Source organism: Lynx rufus, unplaced genomic scaffold (genome assembly GCF_022079265.1).
Source record: "Lynx rufus isolate CCGP_SWC_20201006 ecotype Redwood Valley unplaced genomic scaffold, mLynRuf1.p SCAF_7, whole genome shotgun sequence".
Classification (NCBI taxonomy): Eukaryota; Metazoa; Chordata; class Mammalia; order Carnivora; family Felidae; genus Lynx; species Lynx rufus.
The window spans coordinates 48314762-48333442 of record NW_025814889.1 but is presented as its reverse complement, the minus strand read 5'-3'; the positions used below and the strand labels follow the sequence as shown (position 1 = coordinate 48333442).

The 18681-nt window shown below is 40.2% G+C and overlaps 1 protein-coding gene across 1 annotated transcript in view; it reads left to right on the top strand.

Annotated features, from left to right (window-relative positions):
• PLBD1 (phospholipase B domain containing 1) overlaps positions 1-18681 on the top strand; it is a 53179-nt gene that overhangs the window by 13092 nt on the left and 21406 nt on the right. The window contains exons 3-6 of the mRNA XM_047066819.1: positions 10203-10286; positions 11426-11564; positions 17150-17290; positions 17735-17879. Of these exons, the coding sequence (XP_046922775.1) occupies positions 10203-10286; positions 11426-11564; positions 17150-17290; positions 17735-17879 (509 nt within the window). The remainder of the gene's footprint in view (positions 1-10202; positions 10287-11425; positions 11565-17149; positions 17291-17734; positions 17880-18681) is intronic.

Below are 18681 nucleotides of genomic sequence, written 5' to 3'. Positions count from 1 at the left end.
GCCCCGTTACCGCCTGAGTAAGGCACGTTAGTAAGTGCAGTGCCAATCTCACCTGATTCTAAGTACTGGAGATTATGTCAAACGTTGAATAGTTACTGTGCTCTGGTCACTCTTTTTTAATGAACTAGAAATTCCTTTCTTTCTTACCAAATTTTTGTTACTCTACCATACGAATTCCCTTAACGGTATATTACTCAGAGATGTATAAAACTTTATAAATAGATTAAAACCTGTTTAAAACTGTGTATAAAAGTGTGTGTGTGTGTGTGTGTGTGTGTATGTATAACTTTTCATCCTTCTCTCCAAATCTATAATTATTGTGTATCCACTCGTTCTGATTGCATTGTTTAAACTGGGTTGCAAGTTTGGAGAAATAATTTGGGCTAAAGTTGTGTGACTATAAATACATTAGGTTAGGGGTACCTGGGTGACTCAGTCGGTTAAGCTTCTGACTCTTGATTTCAGCTCAGATCATGATCTCGCGGTTAGTGAGATCAAGGCCTGCATCTGGCTCCATGCTGATTCTTTCTCTCCCTCTCTCTCTGCCCCTCCTGCACTTCCACATGGTCTCACGCTTTCTCTCTCAAAAATAAATAAACTTTAAAAAATAATAAATAAATAAATAAATAAATACATGGAGTTAAGTCATGTGGGGTAGACATCATGGGCTTTTAGGAGAAACTGTGATTTGAGGGAGCAGCTCTATCTAATCTGAGGCTGTTGTAGGCATAAGCAGGTGTTCCATAGGTCCGGGTATCACAGCAGGAGCTCAGGGAGTTTGACAGAAGGCTTCTGACACAGGAGGAACATCAGATATTCTTATGTCTCAGGAAACATAAGTGTTAACATCTCACTTCTTGGGGTGGGGGGATGACTTTATCATTTTACCCTTATTTCTAATATAAAGCATTGACCTATCCTTGGTGCCTTTCCTTTATCCATTGATGAAGAAAGTCCATAGGATATGGGTTCATATCCATTCTATTTAGTAACTTTTTAAATATTTCTGTATTAGAGTAAAAATTACTGAAATTTTATTTTGTAAAAGAAAAACACTTAGCTACTATTCAGTAACTGGTTTTTGCTTACTCTGCCTTTTTGCCACATCCTTTCAAAAAAAAAAAATTCAATATGTGTAAGCGAGTCTTCTAAGATTAAAGCAAACAACTTCCTGCGTTTTGTGACCCATTTTAAGGATCTGGCAAGTGAGTCTTCCTTCCCCTCAGACCACTAGCAGCAGCCTGTGCCTGAATGATCAGGAGTGAGGGAGAGGTGGGTCTACTAATCTCAGTAAATACTGGATCATGAAGGAAAAGTTGGGAGACTCTCCTTGGGAGCGTTTCTGCTGCAGAGAACAACCTGGAATGAGTGCTTTAATCATAAATACTATAACACTCCAAGAAAAAGGCCCCTCATGGGCCAAAGCAGTCAAAGAAGGCCTTGTGGAATGAGTGAGTTGTGGGTCTGGGGTTTGATAGGTGAGAATATTTGGCCTGTCCAAGAAGAGGAAGAAAATCATTCTAGGCAGAAAGAAACAGAACCAAGTCCTGAGAAAAGGCAATGCATCTGAAATGAGTAAGTTGCATTTACAAATGAGTGAGGAGTAGAGGAGTAGCCTGCCCATTCCACGGGTGCCGTCCTTTATTTCGATCGTAGAATGCTCAGAGGTTTCTCAAATTTGAAAGACGGCCTCTCTGTTATCTCTGTTTTGTATTCATTACTGAGAATTCAAGGATGTCACCTGCTCAGGGATGGACTTCCCATACGTGTAGTACCAAGAGTCTGAGAGGACCTCTGCCCTGCAGGGACTTTGCTAGAACAGAAGACGTTGGTGAGCAGGAAGTCGCATGACAAGGAACCGAAGGGGCTGGATGGAAGAGAGAAGTCAGGAATGTGTATATTTGAAGAAGGAGGAGAAAGAAAAAGAGGAAGTGGAGGAGGAAAGGACACAAAGGAAAAAAGGAAGGGAGCGACGGAGGGAGGAAGGAGAACAGAAGCAAAAAGAGGAGACGGAAGAATTATAACCAAAGCTATCTTTTGAGAGGCTGTCATTCTAATCGCATTCTTGAAAGGTCAAATAAAGAGGGGAATTTCTGCACCGTCCACAGTAAACTGTCCTCACCTGTCCCGACTGAGAGGCAGGGTGGCTCCCTCGGAGCAGAGGTATTCGCATTCTCTGAAGCAAAGCAGGGAGCTTAAAATGTCAACCATCCGGAAGCTGTGATTGTAGTCACAAACCAATAGTGGAGGAGGAATACAAGTCACAGGCTAGGGTTTGGTTTGTGTGTTTGTTTTCAGCTATACATGGGCAACTGTCTGAGGAGCAATAGCATCTTCATACACAAACAGCATTTTATTCACCTAAAACCTATACTCCTGGGGACTGTTACTTGGGGAGTGTTTGAGTAACAAACGTACTTGAGGGTATGATTCCACTTACTGAGACACAGCCTTGGAGCAAGAGCATCTGAGCCTGGGTGGGAAGGTGAGTATATGCCGAAGGCCGAAGGAGAGAGTCGCCTGTTTTTGTTTTTCTCTCAGCTTGCAAAGTAGCTCAGGCAGCTGCCGGAAGCATTGGGAAGTTTACGGCTGCCATGTTTTTCCCATATCACCACATTGCTTTATTTTTTTAATGTTTACTTATTTTTGAGAGAGACAGAGTGGGAGCCGGGGAGAGGTAGAGAGAGAGGGAGACACGGAATCCGAAGCAGGCTCCAGGCTCTGAGCTGTCAGCCCAGAGCATGACGTGGGGCTCGAACTCATGAACCACGAGATCATGACCTGAGCTGAAGTCGGATGCTCAACGGACTGAGTCATCCAGGCGCCCCTCCGACATCACCGCATTTAAAATGGAGTGATGTTCCTTATATTCTCCAGAACCTTGGGGGAAGAAGCATATGCGAAGTGGGGTATTGTGGAATCAACAATTCAGATATTCATATAAAGTGCTCGCTTTAACCACCTCAGAGGAAATAGTTTGCTCTTTCAACCTATGACATACTTGGGAGGCCAAACGAAAACATACAAAAGAAATAGCCTCAAATCCTCCATCATTTCATTTGAAGTGTTCAATAATGTGTTGCTTCCTTGAACTCTTACAACGCTCTCCCGATAACAGTTGGGACCCGGGGCCAGCCCTTTGTGCTGTATCACAAAGCTCCAGGCCATCTAACATGCTGCCGGTGCACAGTTATCCCAGGTACAGCGGTAGCAACAGGTACACCTGCACCAGAGCTTGGAGGCAGCACTAGATATTTCCAGGGGCTTCTCTCACCGTCTTGCCCTTCCTCACGCTCTCCCACCCCGACCCATCTCCTGAGGAGGCATTCCCTGCGGGATATTGCCATTAGCGTGCAAACCTTCATTTCAGGTGGGGCCCTGAGCTATCCCATGCTGCTCCTTCGGCCTGTTACACACCCCTTTCCAGTAACTCTTAGCACTGTATTTTCTGAGAACCAGATGCTGCCTGTCACATCTCCACTGATTGAAATATTACTCAACCCCCTCAAGCAAGACCTATCCCCCGTGCGATCTTCCCAGGGCATTTTCTGATTCCATTCCCAGTGGACTGAGCTCTGTCTCTCCCCTCCACTGTCTCTTAGTACTTTAGGGGCAGGTCCCCAGACACCTGGCGCAGTACTTCTGCCCCCAGCAGTTACTTAATTACATGCTGATTGGGTTTGATTGAATCCGATGTTGTTCCAGTACTTTAGAGATGAACGAGAAGTGGGAGGTACATATTTCCATGTAATGCAATGTCTAGCAGCCATAGCCAAATGGAGTTTCTTCCTTGTTTTTTAACTTAAAGGGGTGGCTCCCTAATCAGAGTATCTCTTGTCTCCTTGATGATGTAAAAGTTGATAAATAGTCCTAGATTATTTTTAATAAAATGAGTCATGAAACCTTTCTGGAAAGAATGATGATGAGGGTGTGTGTACCAGGTCCACTCTAGTCTTTAATAAAGTGGCTTATATCGTGTGTGGCCGAGGCAGCTGCTGAAATATCTCCTCGGGAATTACCTAATTTGAGTAAGCCAATTCAAGGCAACCAACACTTGTTGCATGGCCTTGTGCCGGGCTCTTGGGATGGGGAAAGAGGAGGGAGTGAGTTCACTCCTGAGCACATCCTTCCAAGAGAATCCCTTTTAAGTTAAGATGGTGACACAACAGTTGCTAAAACTGTGATGGAAAGGGGTTCTAGCAAGATTATGGTACACATAGAGAAAGCCATCAAAGGTGGGTCCTTTTTTGTTTCTGGCCAACTACCAAGAAAAATCTCCTCCCTATCCCCCCAACTTGCTCCTTTGACGTTAGAAATGAAATAGGCTTCCCACTCAAGCCTGGAAGCAAAGCAAAGTGACACACAGTCCCACCCTCAAAAATATCAAAGGGTCCCTCAACTAGTACTGATCTGGAATTGAACATGAACCACAAAGTGCTGCTTCTGATGATAATGATGGCAACAACTGGCCTTTATATAGCATTTAAAATGTGTGCCAGACATCGTTCCAAGCATTTTACCTATGGTAAATTGCTTCACCCGCAACACTGTGATGTACATACTTCTGTTCCCATATTATTGACGTGAAAACTTGAGGACAGAGAAGTTGAGTAATGAGCTGAAAGTCACAAAGCTAGTGGGCAGGGACCAGGTTGTCCAGCTACAGAGTTTGAGCGCACACATCCACGGACACATGCGAATGGATTAATTGCTATGGAAAACACCAAAGGATCTCAGACCCAGAAAATTAAAGCAAGTAGAAAAGAGAAGACAGCACTGACAAGTGCTAAATGATACTGTATTAACATAACGCAGAGAGATTCAATAGCGTGGGAGTACGTGTGTCTTCCTGATTCTTACGTGTGCACGTGAGAGACGTAAAGTTAAGCAAAGTCCCAGCCCACTTGGGAGGACACTTACTGACTTGACACACCACAGGGCTGAGCTTAAGGTAACACATCCATGAGGCGGATACTAGCGTTTGCTCTGCTTGATGAGAATTTGGAGGCACGGAGAGATTGGGACTCTTGCTTATGGTCATACAACCTAGAAGTAGTTGAAGTCAGCCTTTGAACTCAGAATTCAAAGTCTCTACCCTTAACTGCTGTACTAGGTTGCTCCATCACACAAAAGTGCAAGATCCAAGACCCAGGGATCAGGGAAGAGCCTCAACCTGAGGGAACTGCAAGTGGTCTGCATTCCTCTGAGCTCCTGGATGCTGCGGGATCCGTTGAGGCCACTTCTGACCCCCAGGTGGACGTTTCTCTTCCTCTGCTCTGAATGTCAGAATCAAAATATCTAGTCCCCCCACTCCCAACAAAAAAGAGAAACGTTCCATGATTCCAGCCCAGTTACCCTCCTGTACTTGCATCTGTCCTGTCTCCTGTTATGTGGACATCGTCAGCAAGTACCCCCAAGTCAAGATCAAGGTTTCTCGGTTTCAAAGTTTCTCAGCCTTGGCACTATTGACATTTGGGGTTGAATAATTCTTTGTTGTGGGGGCTGTCCTGTGCATTATAGGACCTCTACCCACCAGATGCTGGTAGCACTTTCTCCCCCACCACCTAGGGTGACAACCAAAAATGTCTGCAAACATTGCCAAATGCCCCATGGAAGGAAAAAAATCACTCCTGTTGAGAAACCTGGCTCCATTTTGAAATAGACTGAAAAGTTGAGAGGATTTAGCACTCTGGATGGAGCTAGGCAGGGTACAGTGATGAAGGTTTTGGATAAAAAGTATGAATTATTTGCTTCTTTACCTGAGTGGGCATTGTAGATCCCACAAATTACTTTTTCCAAAATAGAATTTTATTTTCATATAAATCATTTTATTTTTTTTTTAATTTTTTTTTCAACGTTTATTTATTTTTGGGACAGAGAGAGACAGAGCATGAACGGGGGAGGGGCAGAGAGAGAGGGAGACACAGAATCTGAAACAGGCTCCAGGCTCTGAGCCATCAGCCCAGAGCCCGACGCGGGGCTCGAACTCACGGACCGTGAGATCGTGACCTGGCTGAAGTCGGACGCTTAACCGACTGTGCCACCCAGGCGCCCCTAAATCATTTTAATTTTAAGAACCGTTCCTCTTAAAAACAAACAAACGAACAAAAACAACAACAGCAAAACCTTCCTCCTCATGGCAGAAAAAGTTACCATAGCCGTTTCTGTACAGAGAAAATAATGTATTATTTAAACTGAGTCAATTCAGAATGGCTCACTCCCCTCCAAACACTTTATCTCAGAATGGATTGGTATTACTGAAGCATCTTGGAGGGAGGGAAGGTGTTTGATCAGCGGTTGTCCTGTAGGCTTCTGTGGCATCCACCAAACTGGAACAGTCTTTTTAGTTTTTAGCTTGGATGTTTCCCCGTGTGACATCTGATGAGGCTTCCTCACGAAGCTTCCTCAGTGTCCCTGGTCTCTTGCCGCATAATCAGTGCCACCCGAGGTTGCAGTAGTCACCACAAGTGTGAGTCTTCCACGCCGAGCTGGTCCAATGTCCACTTGTTCTCCCTCAGGCCACGCAGAAAACGTTTGCTCCCCAGGCTCGCTAAGGTATGCAGGGCTCATGAGCCCTGACGGCCCAGGCAGCCATCTCCACTTCCCCACGTAGTCCTGGGGTGGGAAACCGTGGAGTTATTGCCTCCCCACACAACTAAATCAAGTCATCCAACTGACAGGGCATTTATGTATTCCATTCACCTGCCCTGTGAGTCCATGCACAGGATCCCTTCCTTGTCATCCACACACCTGTCTAGCTTTACCGCTGTTCTCTCCCTCGGTTTTACAGGTGGCGGATAGAGAAAAGTGACGAGCTTGATAATATAAATGTGGCAGCATAAATAAATACGTGAACAAAATTAAATGCGATAATTCAGTTTTTAAATTTACAAATAATTTGAAGGAAAAGCTCTCGTGAAGTGAATTTATTGAGCTCAGGGATCATAACTAAAAGATTTCAAAGGATTTTAATGTTGTTTGCCTAACTGGCAATAAAACGATTTTCATTTTAGCAGTTCCAGTTCTGGAGATTACTAGATAAAGGGTATCTAAAGTTCCAACATACAGGGAGCCGAATTTCTGTTCCTGTAAATCTGAGTCACCTCCTGTATCAAATAAAAACCAGAACTGAGACCTGAGATTAACTTGCAGTGCAGAGAGTGCAAGGGGTTCACAATTTACCCACTTTGCTCCAAACTCGTAGCAAAAGGTAGATACAATATATAGAAAGAAAGCATTGTAGTAATACAGTGGGCCCAAAAACAAGATTAAACATATTTTGAGGCAGAAATGGAGCAGAAAACAAAGTGATGAAGTGTGGATCTGCTGGGCCTTTGGCATGAAATAGCCAGAGACCATCATCCCTGCTGATGGGCGAAGGCCTCAGTGCTTCAGTGAGCTGAGTCAGGGCCGAACCGAAGCAACCTTGCTGCTTTTGACTGTATAAAATGAAGAGGCCACAGAATAACTTGTGCTGATATGCATGCTAGGCTTCAGATTATAAGAAACCATGAGCTTGGGATCGGGTGGGGGTGGGGGGGACAAGAACCAAATCATTCACGTGCTGGTTCAATTACAGATACACTTGCAATATTCCATAGGGAAAAAAGTCCCCAAATTCACAATCAGAGAAATAAAATCTGAAATCAGAAATTAGTATTGAGGAGTTTACATAAAACATTTCCCAAGGGTAAGATAAAGGGTAAAAATGCTCAGAGAGCTGTTGTTAGAACAGTTTGATTAAGAAACTCCAACATAAGTCTGTTAGGAGTCCCAGAAAAAGAGACTGGAAGAAATCACAGATAAGCAATAATTGACACAGTAATAGTGGAGAATTTATCAAAATTTAAAAAGACCTAAGTCCTTAGTTGGAAAGCACTACAATGTAGTGGGTGAAACTACAGAAAATTGGGGATAAATCATCTTACAAGCTATTAGAAAGAAAACACATTGACTACAAAGGAGTCTCAGCTAAACTGACAGCATATTTCTCATCAGCAACAATAAAATGAAAGGTGATATGAAAATATCTTAAAAGTACTACAGGAAAATAACTTAGCTTAAATTTTAAAACCATTTAAATCACCTAAGAGCAAGGGCAAAATTAGGATATTTTCAGATATATAAATTAAAATGTTTGATCATCCACAAACTTCTGTGAAACTAAATAAGATACATGTTAACAAGAATAGCAGGAGGGAAAGTTTAGGATATAAGGAGCAATAGTTAATATAAGAAAAGCGATGTTAATAAAATTTCATTGTAAAAGTTAAAAAACTTTCATAGAAAATTTTTTATTAAAAGGGTAAAACTAAGTCTTTGAACATAAACATGATGGGGTGTCAATGGGCAGCTAAAACTTGTTAACATATGAATCATGTTCGGAGGAGGAGAAAAATAGAAAATTCATTTAGGCTTCATAAGAAAATTCATAGTGATGAATGTTTCTAAAAATGTTAGTGATCATAAAAGAAGAGAAATACATCTCACGGCTTTTAAATTAGCAGAAGTAAAAAAAAGGATAGTAAAAATGGTATATAAACGAGGAAAAAGTAAAAAGGAGGTCAAAGAAAGAAAACAGAAAAGACTGTAGAAATAGATCCACCCATATTCAATCACAGTGAATGTAAGGGGATTACTTTCACCAATTAACTGGGGAGATGTTGTTTAAGGGTGCAAACTTGTAACTAGTAGATAAATAAGTCCTGGAGATCTACTGCACAACATAGTGATTATAGCCAACAATACTGTATCATAAATGTCAAAGTTGTTACAAGACAAACTTAATTGTTCTCACCACAAAAAAAAGAAGGAATTTTGTGATGTGAAAGAAGCGTTAACTAATGCTACAGTGGTAATCATATTGCAATAAGCAAATGGATCAAATGAACACATTGTACACCTTAAACTTACACAATGCTGTATGTTAATTATATCAATTAAAAATGTTGACAGCATATGAGACACATTTAAGTTTTTAAAGTTTTATTTATTTTTATTTTTTAAATTAAGTTTTAACATAAAGAATCCCAAAGAGCCAATATCTGTGGAGGCGAGGGGGATGAAAATTAAAACAATGAGAAGCCATGTAAACCCTATCTAAATTGCTGAAAATTTAGAAGTCTGACCACACCAAGTGTGGGTGAGACTGCAGAGCAAGGCAAAGTCTAATCTGTAGCTAATGGGAATATAAATGGGTATAGTCACCATGGAGAACAACTTGGCAATATATAGTAACTATAAATATCGAGAATATTCACCCCAGCAATCCTACTTTCATATGTGCTATATATATTCTAGAAAAACATGCAAATACGTAAGGAAAGACATTACAACAGTGTTTGAAGTTGCATTATGATAGCGAAAAGTTGAAAACTGGTTGCATACATGAACTCTTATATAGTCAGACCGTGAATGCTATCAGCAGATGAAAATAATAAATTTAAACTGCAGAAGATAATGCATTTCTTCCAAAATGTGTTGACGGGCACCTGGGTGGCTTAGTCAGTTAAGAGCCTGACTTTGGCTCAGGTCATGATCTCGCGGTTTGTGGGTTTGAGCCCTGCATCAGGCTCTGTGCTGACAGCTCAGAGCCTGAAGCCTGCTTCAGATTCTGTGTCTCCCTCTCTCTGCCCCTTCCCCACTCATTCTCTCTCTCTCAAATAAAACCTGTAAGAAATGTGTTGACAGAATTGTTACAGTATAGTATGAAATTAACTATAAGTACCACTGTATACTATTTGTTGTTAAATCTATACTTAGTGATGGTATAGAAACATTCATGATAGAAATAAATCACCAATTCAAGATTGGAGTTACCTCTGTGAAGAAACGTGTGGAATTAGTGTCGGAGAACTGTACACAGGGGTTTCAACTCTAATGTTTATTTCTGTTTATTTCTGTTATGTGCCAAACATGGCAAAATACAATGATTTTAATAAAATTGGGTAGAGATACTTGGGTGTTGATTTTATTATATATGCTTTTCTGTGTATTTCTCAATTTTAAATTGTGTGTTCATTTTATTATATATGCTTTTCTATATATTTCCTAATTTTAAATTGTGCTCTTGATTTTTAAGAAGATAGGGAAGGTTTGCAATAAGGGACCTTCTAGTTAGTCAAAAATTTGTGTAATTTACTGTGATGGACTACTCTAAGGAGAAAAACAGAAATGCAACCATTTTTTTTCTGTTGTTTCAGACACATGTATGACCACTTCGTTAACCTCTACCCACAGCTGATTAAGAAACCTTCCATCGTGGATAAAGTGCAAGATTTTATAGAGTATGTATAATAGCTTTCCTCTTGTTATTCACACTACAGGGCCTGAATCTGTCATTGCAAACAGCAGTTTTTCCTTTGCCAATGTCCTTTTCTGGCTCTTAGGCAGGACTCCAGAGCTGGTCTTATAGTAAGGTATAGCACTTTTTGGTAATGACGTGAAAACTGGCTGTCCTCTACAGCATGCCCACACAGCATGTCCTCTAACTTGGGCCTATTCAAAGGTCACGTTGAATATCATTATCGGCTGCCGGCACAGCTGGAGGAAGCCACCATGAGAGTAAGGAAGGCAAAGTTAAATGCCTGGACTGCCTCCACCTAAGGGCCCCACTCCTTTAGGGATCACCGATCCTCCTCCCTAAGGTGCTTCGGTTTCATGGGCCTGGTGATTAATCCTAGCTGAGGTACCAGCTGTTATCTAGTCCTAATTCACAACATAACTCTGAAAACATTTCCATTTTGATAAAGTTTTGACAAAGCTTTCTGAAGCTAACAATTCTCAATATTCAGATTTCTTTTCTATCTGTTTTATACGTGGGATTTGTTTTATGTTTGTGGCTGTGATTAACTTGGTGACAAAAGGACTCTGGTTTGACCCTCCAAATCATACACTAGGCAACCCCTTCATCAAATCTAACGTCCTGCAGAGCATCATTAAAAATTATTGGACTAGATCCCATGAAGCAATGACCTTGTATTCTAAGATTGATATAGAGAGGCGCTGGGTGGTTCGGTCAGTTAAGCATCCGACTTTGGCTCAGGTCATGATCTTGCAGTTGGTGGGTTTGAGCCCCACGTTGGGCTCTGTGCTGACAGCTCAGAGCCTGGAGCCTGCTTCATATTCTGTGTCTCCCTCTCTCTGTGCCCCTCCCCTGCTCATTTCTCTCTCTCTCTCAAAAATGAATAAACGTTAGAAAAAAAAAGTATTTAAGATTGATGTAGAGATAGCCTGAACAAATCAGAAAAGCTTTCGGTATGCAAAGTTATGTCAAATCAATAAGTGATTGGAATGTTGTAAGGTCCAGAATTTAAATTACACTAGCATAACTATCTGAATATATAATCTGTAAATGCCTGGGTTGAATTTAGCTTTGGATGAGCAACCATGAAGAATCCTAGTGCAAATCTAATTTCTCTTGCAGGAAGCAAGATCAGTGGACCCGGAAAAACATCAAATATTACAAGGATGACCCATTTTGGAGACATACAGGCTATGTTGTGACACAAATGGATGGATTGTATGTAGGAGCCATGAAGAGGGCTATGTTAGAAAAGACAAAGGTAAGATTTTTAAAAAGCTACTCAGAATTTATACGGTATGGCAAGAATATTGAGAATTATCTTTAAAATAACAATCTTGCACTGGGTGTTGTATGGAAACCAATTTGACAATAAATTTCATATGTTAAAAATAAATACATAAATAAATAAATAAATAAATAAATAAATAAATAAATAAAATAACAATCTAACTTAGAAGCAGATCAAATTAGGACTAGCACATTAATTTCTTGTACACAGGCACTATCTTGTTATATTGCTAGCACCTGACTCAGTGTGTGCCATAAAATTCAAGCTTAACACACAGTCTCTTTATCTCTTAATTTTTTTCATAATCCTGTGCTCTGGAGTAGGGTAAAGAATATACTGAATGAATGTTCTGGCTGTTTAACCTAATAAAGCTGCTACTTTTGTTGATATAATTTTTAAGGCAAAATATCTAAGTGTACAAATTCTATGCTTCCCACCCTCTACAAAACACACACACACACACACGCACACATAATAATATCTTGAAAAGCTTTATTGAATAATCGAAGATTCAAAAGTACACTTAATATATTCCCAAAAACTATGAAGATTTTGTTTCCTGGGGGTAATACACACACACACACACACACACACACACACACACTCAACTGGGCATATGTATACACACTGGAAAAAATATACAAAATATAGTTCATAGAAACATGAGCAAAAAATTGTTAATCATATAAACCAAGCCTTACTCATGAGTTTAGAAATACAAATTAAAACCATAACTGAGACATACTTTCTCACTTATCAATTTGGCAGAAGTTCTAAAATGTGAATGTATACTCTGTTGGCAAGGCTAAAGGTGAAAAATACTGGTAGGAATTCTCAAAATATTGGTAGGAATACAAAATGGTATATTCTCTATGGAGAGAAAATTAGGCACTCAGTACCCAAATCATATGCTCATTTACCCTTTGATCCAGCAATGCCACTTCTAGGATTATCACAAAAGTTCAGTATGGCATATGGGCCAGCCTTGTCATTGCAGATAATTTGTAAGAGCAAAAGACCAAAGACAACCAAATACATAGAAGACTGACTGTGTAAATGACATAGCTGTGAACAGGAATGAGGGAGATCTCCAAATACTGCTACAGGGTGATGTTCGGGATCTGTTATTCTGTTATGAAGTATAAAAAAGTGGGGTGCCTGGGTGGCTCAGTTGGTTAAGCATCTGACTTCGGCTCTGGTCATCATCTTGCGATTCATGGGTTTGAGCCCCACATCGGGCTCTGTGCTGACAGCTCAGAGCCTGGAGCCTGCTTTGGATTCTGTGTCTCCTTCTTTCTCTGCCCCTCCCCTGCTCACATACTGTCTCTCTCTCTCTTTCTCAAAAATAAATAAACATTAAAAAATAATAATAATATTAAATAAATAAAAAAGTAAGGTGAAGACCAGTGTAAATTATTTGCTACTTTTTACATAAGATATGGAAATAAGATAGATGATGATAGAGAGATGGATAGATAGATTTGCTTAATTTTCCAAGAATAAACAACAATGAAACAATAAAACTAAAACTAAAAAAAAAATTATCTATAAAAAAAGAAGAAAAGAAAGTGAAAGGGACAGGAATGAAAGGTACATTTCTCTGAATGTATCTTTAAACATTTGACTTTAGAACCATGTGAATGCTGTTCATAACTATAAAACAAAATTTAATAACATAGAAGAAAAACAGTCCCTAAAATCTTAAAATGAATGGGCATGAATATGTCTAACTATATGTCAAGTTGATAGCGTAACCATGCAGACAGCAGTTATTTCCAGTGACCGGAACACAGTTACTAGGGTACATCCTTAATGGGATAGATTCTAAGGACAAGAAGAACCACCAAAACCAAAATAAACCTTAAACTGTATCCAGTAATGTCACTTTAGCAATAATATTGATGTTATCATTTTGAAATTTGATACAGTTAGATATAGTAACTAACTATAAAGCAAATATATTTATAAAACAAATAACTATGTTGACTATCAAGATTTTCAGCATAAGAAAAATCAGTGAAGTCAAGACCTTGTAGTTTTTAAAATTTTTTTTTTCAACGTTTATTTTTTTTGGGGGGGGGGGGACAGAGAGAGACAGAGCATGAACGGGGGAGGGGCAGAGAGAGAGGGAGACACAGAATCGGAAACAGGCTCCAGGCTCTGAGCCATCAGCCCAGACCCCGACGCGGGGCTCGAACTCACGGACCGCGAGATCGTGACCTGGCTGAAGTCGGACGCTTAACCGACTGCGCCACCCAGGCGCCCCAAGACCTTGTAGTTTTTAAAGTTGTATAGGTAGGAAATCATTACTTTTAGCTTCCTTAAAAAAAAAAAACGCATAGTTTCTTGCTTTGCCCCTTGAAAAGGCTTAGAAATAGTGAGAATAGCATTGACCCCATAGCACTGAGCATCATCCCCTAGGAGACTATGACTTAGGGCAAGCAACAGCATCTCAAACAAAGCAAAAAAGCACTAGCCGTGAAGAAAAATATAAATTCAGCTAATTAAAATAAACTTCTTTTCATCAGAACACACTATATAGAAAGGGAAAAGATAAGCTACAAACCAAGGGAAAACATTTGAAATACACTTAACCAGCAAAGGATTTGTATCTGAAATACACAAAGAACAAATAAATTTTTAAAAAGAAAATACCCAATTGAAAAATGGGCAATGGGCAAAATTATCAGCAGGAATTTCACAGGAAAGGAAACCAAAATGGCCCATAAGCATGTGGAGAAATGCTTAATTTCAAAGAAATATATATTAAAACCTCAATGACATCCTATTACACACCAGGAGTGGGGAATCTTAACCACTACTGGATTGAGTAAATTGTCCCAACTGCTTTGGAAAAGAATTGGATGTTACTCAAGACATTTAAAGACGATACATATTCTACAACCTGGCAAATCCAGAGATTAACGACATTCTTCCCCTTGGGGGGGGGGGGGTCCACGTACATAAAAGTTCACAGTACCATTATTTTGCTACAAACTGGAAATATCCCAAATGTTCATAAGTATATCACGATACTATATACCCTTATATGAATGAAGATGAATGAACTGTTTCCACACTACCAACATTGATACATGTCCAAAAAAATCATGTTGAGCAGAAGAACGCACACAATGTGATTCTATTTGTACAAACTCAAAAGCAAGCAAATTTAAAAATAGCCTGTCTATGGATGTGTACATAGATGATAAAGTAACAGAAAAGAGGGTAATGAGCCATAGTGCTTACTACTGATAAATAAGGAAGGACAGAGATGAGATTGGAGGTTTCTGAGGCACAGCTAATGTTCTATTGCCCAAATTGTGAGATGGGTTCATTAGTGGTCTTTTTCATTATTTCTTCTTAAATTATGCATATGATCTTTATCCTTTCATAAGTATGATATCATTCTTAAAAATAAAGGCAAAAAATTAAAGGCAAATTAAAAACTGGAAAATAATATTTGCAATTCATATCAAACAATGAACAAATCTCCCCAATATTTAAAGAACTCCTAAAAGTTGATAAGAAAAAGAATAAGAAAAATAAATAAGGCATATGAACAGTTCACACACACAAAAAAAAATTCAAACGTTTTTTAACATGCTCTGCCTCACTCATAACAAAAGAATTGCTAAGGGGCATCTGGGTGGCTCAGTCAGTTGAGCATCCAACCCTGGATTTCGGCTCAGGTCAGGATCTCGCATTTCGTGGGTTCAAACCGTGCATTGGGCTCTGTGTTGACAGCTCAGAGCCTGCTTGGGATTTTCTCTCCCTCTCTCTCTGCCCTTACCCCACTCCTCAAAGTAAATAAATAGGCTTAAAAAAAAAAAAAAGAATGAGGTACTGTTTTTCACCTATCAAATTGAAAAAAAAAAAAAAACCCTCAATGTTTAATATGTCATTGAGGCTGTAAGAGTGTCTGTTGAAATAAGCCCTCTGTAGACAACTTGGCAATATTTATTAAAATCAAAACTGCCTCTACACAAAGACTCACACACATATGAAATGATGTGTCCAAGATTCATTTTTGTAACACTGTTTATAATAGCAAAAGACTAGAAACCACAGCAAAGTCCATCAGTATAATACTGGTTAACATATAATGTATCCGTTCGCTAAAGTTCTGTTCAAGAGAATGAGGAAGATTTTTACATCTAATTATGGAAAATTCCCCCAAACAAGTGAAAAATATGAAGAGAGAAAAATCAAAGTGAAGACTGAAGCATATAATACACTACCATGTGTTTAAAAATGTATTTATAAGACACTGTAGAGGCACCTGGGTGGCTCAGTTGATTAACCGTCCAACTTCGGCTCAGGTCATGATCTCCCAGCTCGTGATTTCGAGCCCCGCGTGGGGCTCTGTGCTGACAGCTCGGGGCCTGGAGCCTGCTTCAGATTCTGTGTCTCCTTCTCTCTCTGCCCCTCCCCTGCTCACGCTCTCTCTCTCCTTCAAAAATAAATAAACATTAGAAAAAAAAATTTTTAATGTATCCATAAAACACTGTAAAAAGTCTAGAGATATACACAGAAATCAACACAACAAAATTCCACTGTAAATCTCATTATAATTTTTTAAATCTTTAATAATGCAAGTGTTATATAGTCAAAGAACAAAAAAAAGAAGAGAGAGAGAATATGTGTATAAACAAATAATCAGTTTCTGGTTTTCGCTTTTGTTTTTTTGTTAAAATGTCATTTGTGTTTGTCTTGTCACCAAGTCTGCCTAAAAACCAATTTTTCTGTAAGATGCTCGGCCCCTGGCTACTCTGGTGGATTAACTCTTGGTGGAGCAGGGCTCTCTAGCACTAAGTTCACGTTCAGGTCTGACCATTGCTTTGGGGTAAATGTCAAGTCAGTTCTACATTAAACACACAAAATCGAAAAGCGTCATGGGGCGCCTGGGTGGCTCAGTTGGTTGAGCATCTGACTTCGGCTCATGATCTCGAGGTTCATGAGTTGCACCCCTGCACAGGGCCCTGCGCTGACAGCTCAGAGCCTGGAATCTGCTTCAGATTCCGTCTCTCGCTCTGCCCCTCCCCTGCTCATGCTCTGTCTCTGCCCCCTCAAAAATGAATAAACATTAAGAAAAATTTTTTAAAAATGATAAATCAAAAAAAAAATTAAAAAGTGTCTTAGTTGAATATTTTGCTGTAAAGCAGTGATTCTCAACTGTGAGCAATGTCCCTCCAGGGCAGAGTTGGCAATGCCTGGAGACACTTTTGGTGATCAAGACTGGGAAGGTGCTAACTGCTATGTAACGGGGAGAGGCCAGGGATGCTGCTAAATAGTTTGCAATGCACAACCCCCCCAAAAAGAATTATTTGGCCCTAAATATCACTAGTGTTTTGGGTATCAACACATGCTAAAGCATCTCTTATAAACCCTAAGATAATAACTATTTTATAAGCTACGAGAAAATCGAATGCATTTGTTACATTAGGGACCCTTGGCAAAGGAATAACCGAGGGTATCCCTGACAATGGGGAAACTAGAAAATGGCATCCTACTGCCACAAATCACTGGTAAGAGTACTCTTTGTCTCTCCCCAGCCTATGACCCTGTTCCAGATTCAGTTCCTGAATGCCGTTGGAGATCTGTTGGATCTGATTCCCTCAGTTTCTCCCACAACAAATTCCAGCTTGAAGGTTTTTAAGAGATGGGACATGGGACATTGCTCTGCCCTTATTAAGGTGAGACACAAAGCCGCCTCTCTCTTTCCTTGTTCTGGAACACACAGACTTTTTCCATATGGCAGCCCAAGTGTGGCAACATCTCATCACCCCTGGCTACAGCCCTATTATCAGCTTATGGCTCCTCTGTCTAGAAGTTAAGAACAGGAAGAAACTGATGGAGGGTGGTGGAAGTACATGATGTTAGCTCTGTTTCTTCCACCATTCCTCCCGTGCTATGTGAACCTGCCCCTCCCCCTCCCACAGTCTTCCCTTCTGGATGCTTGAAGGATAGAGTCTGTCTGTTTTTGCGCACATTAAAGGTGAATTTTGTGCTCTTGGCCATATTTCCCGATAATAAATATGGCAGTGAATAGCGAAATTGACACAGTTGCTCTATGCTTCCTACACTTGTAGTCAGTTATCTGTATACCTGTGCATCATTCACTATGATTCTGGCTGTAGGTTCTTCCTGGATTTGAGAACGTCTTTTTTGCTCACTCAAGCTGGTACACGTATGCAGCCATGCTCAGGATATATAAACACTGGGACTTCAACATCAATGATAAAGACACGAGCAGTAGTCGCCTCTCTTTCAGCAGTTACCCAGGTAAATAAATTTCGAGGGACATCTGAGTACTCGGAGTACTATTTCAGGATAAAACCTTGGTGATTTGGAGTAACCGGAATGGGGGAAGAAATCTTTAGGGGTTGGTATACATTAATGACGATTGATTTTCTGAATGCTTTTCGAAGAAATTTAGCTCTAATGCTTCTATTTAATAGAATCGTGTGATCAGTTAATAGGTGCCAAAAACTGAGGTACAAGGCACTTTCCGAGGCTCTGCAGTGGAAGCCAAGATAGGCAAAAGAGATCCTGCTCTCAGCATCTCCTTGAGGGTTTCTTTCTTATTCGTCACAACATCCTCAGAACTTAAGCTAGTGTTTGGCACCTTATACTTAATCAATTTTTGCTGAATGGATGGATGAATGTGTAAGCTTCCAAATCCTTACACTAGCAAGATAAGTACAATACAGATAATAATATTACTGGGTACTGTGTGGGCTACAAAAAATATGCAAGGAATGTTGTGAGTAATCAAAAGACGGTCAGCTCTCATTGGATTGTTGGGGAAGGAAAGAGAGGATGACACTTGCCATGAACCATCAGTGATGACTTGAACTTGAACAGGTGGACATGGGCGGGAGGAACAGCCTCTGTGGAGTGGGAGTTACAAGCTCCTTTCTTAAAGGGGCCAGGCGGATGAGGTAAAATGAATAAAGGCGGGCGGGGGGGGGGTGTTATAAGAAAATGAAAGTGAAAACAATTGTAGCAAACACAAGACCCCTTGGAAGGCGGCCACCTGCTGAGCTCCCACTGACTGTTGTCACCCAGCAATATGGAAGTCAGT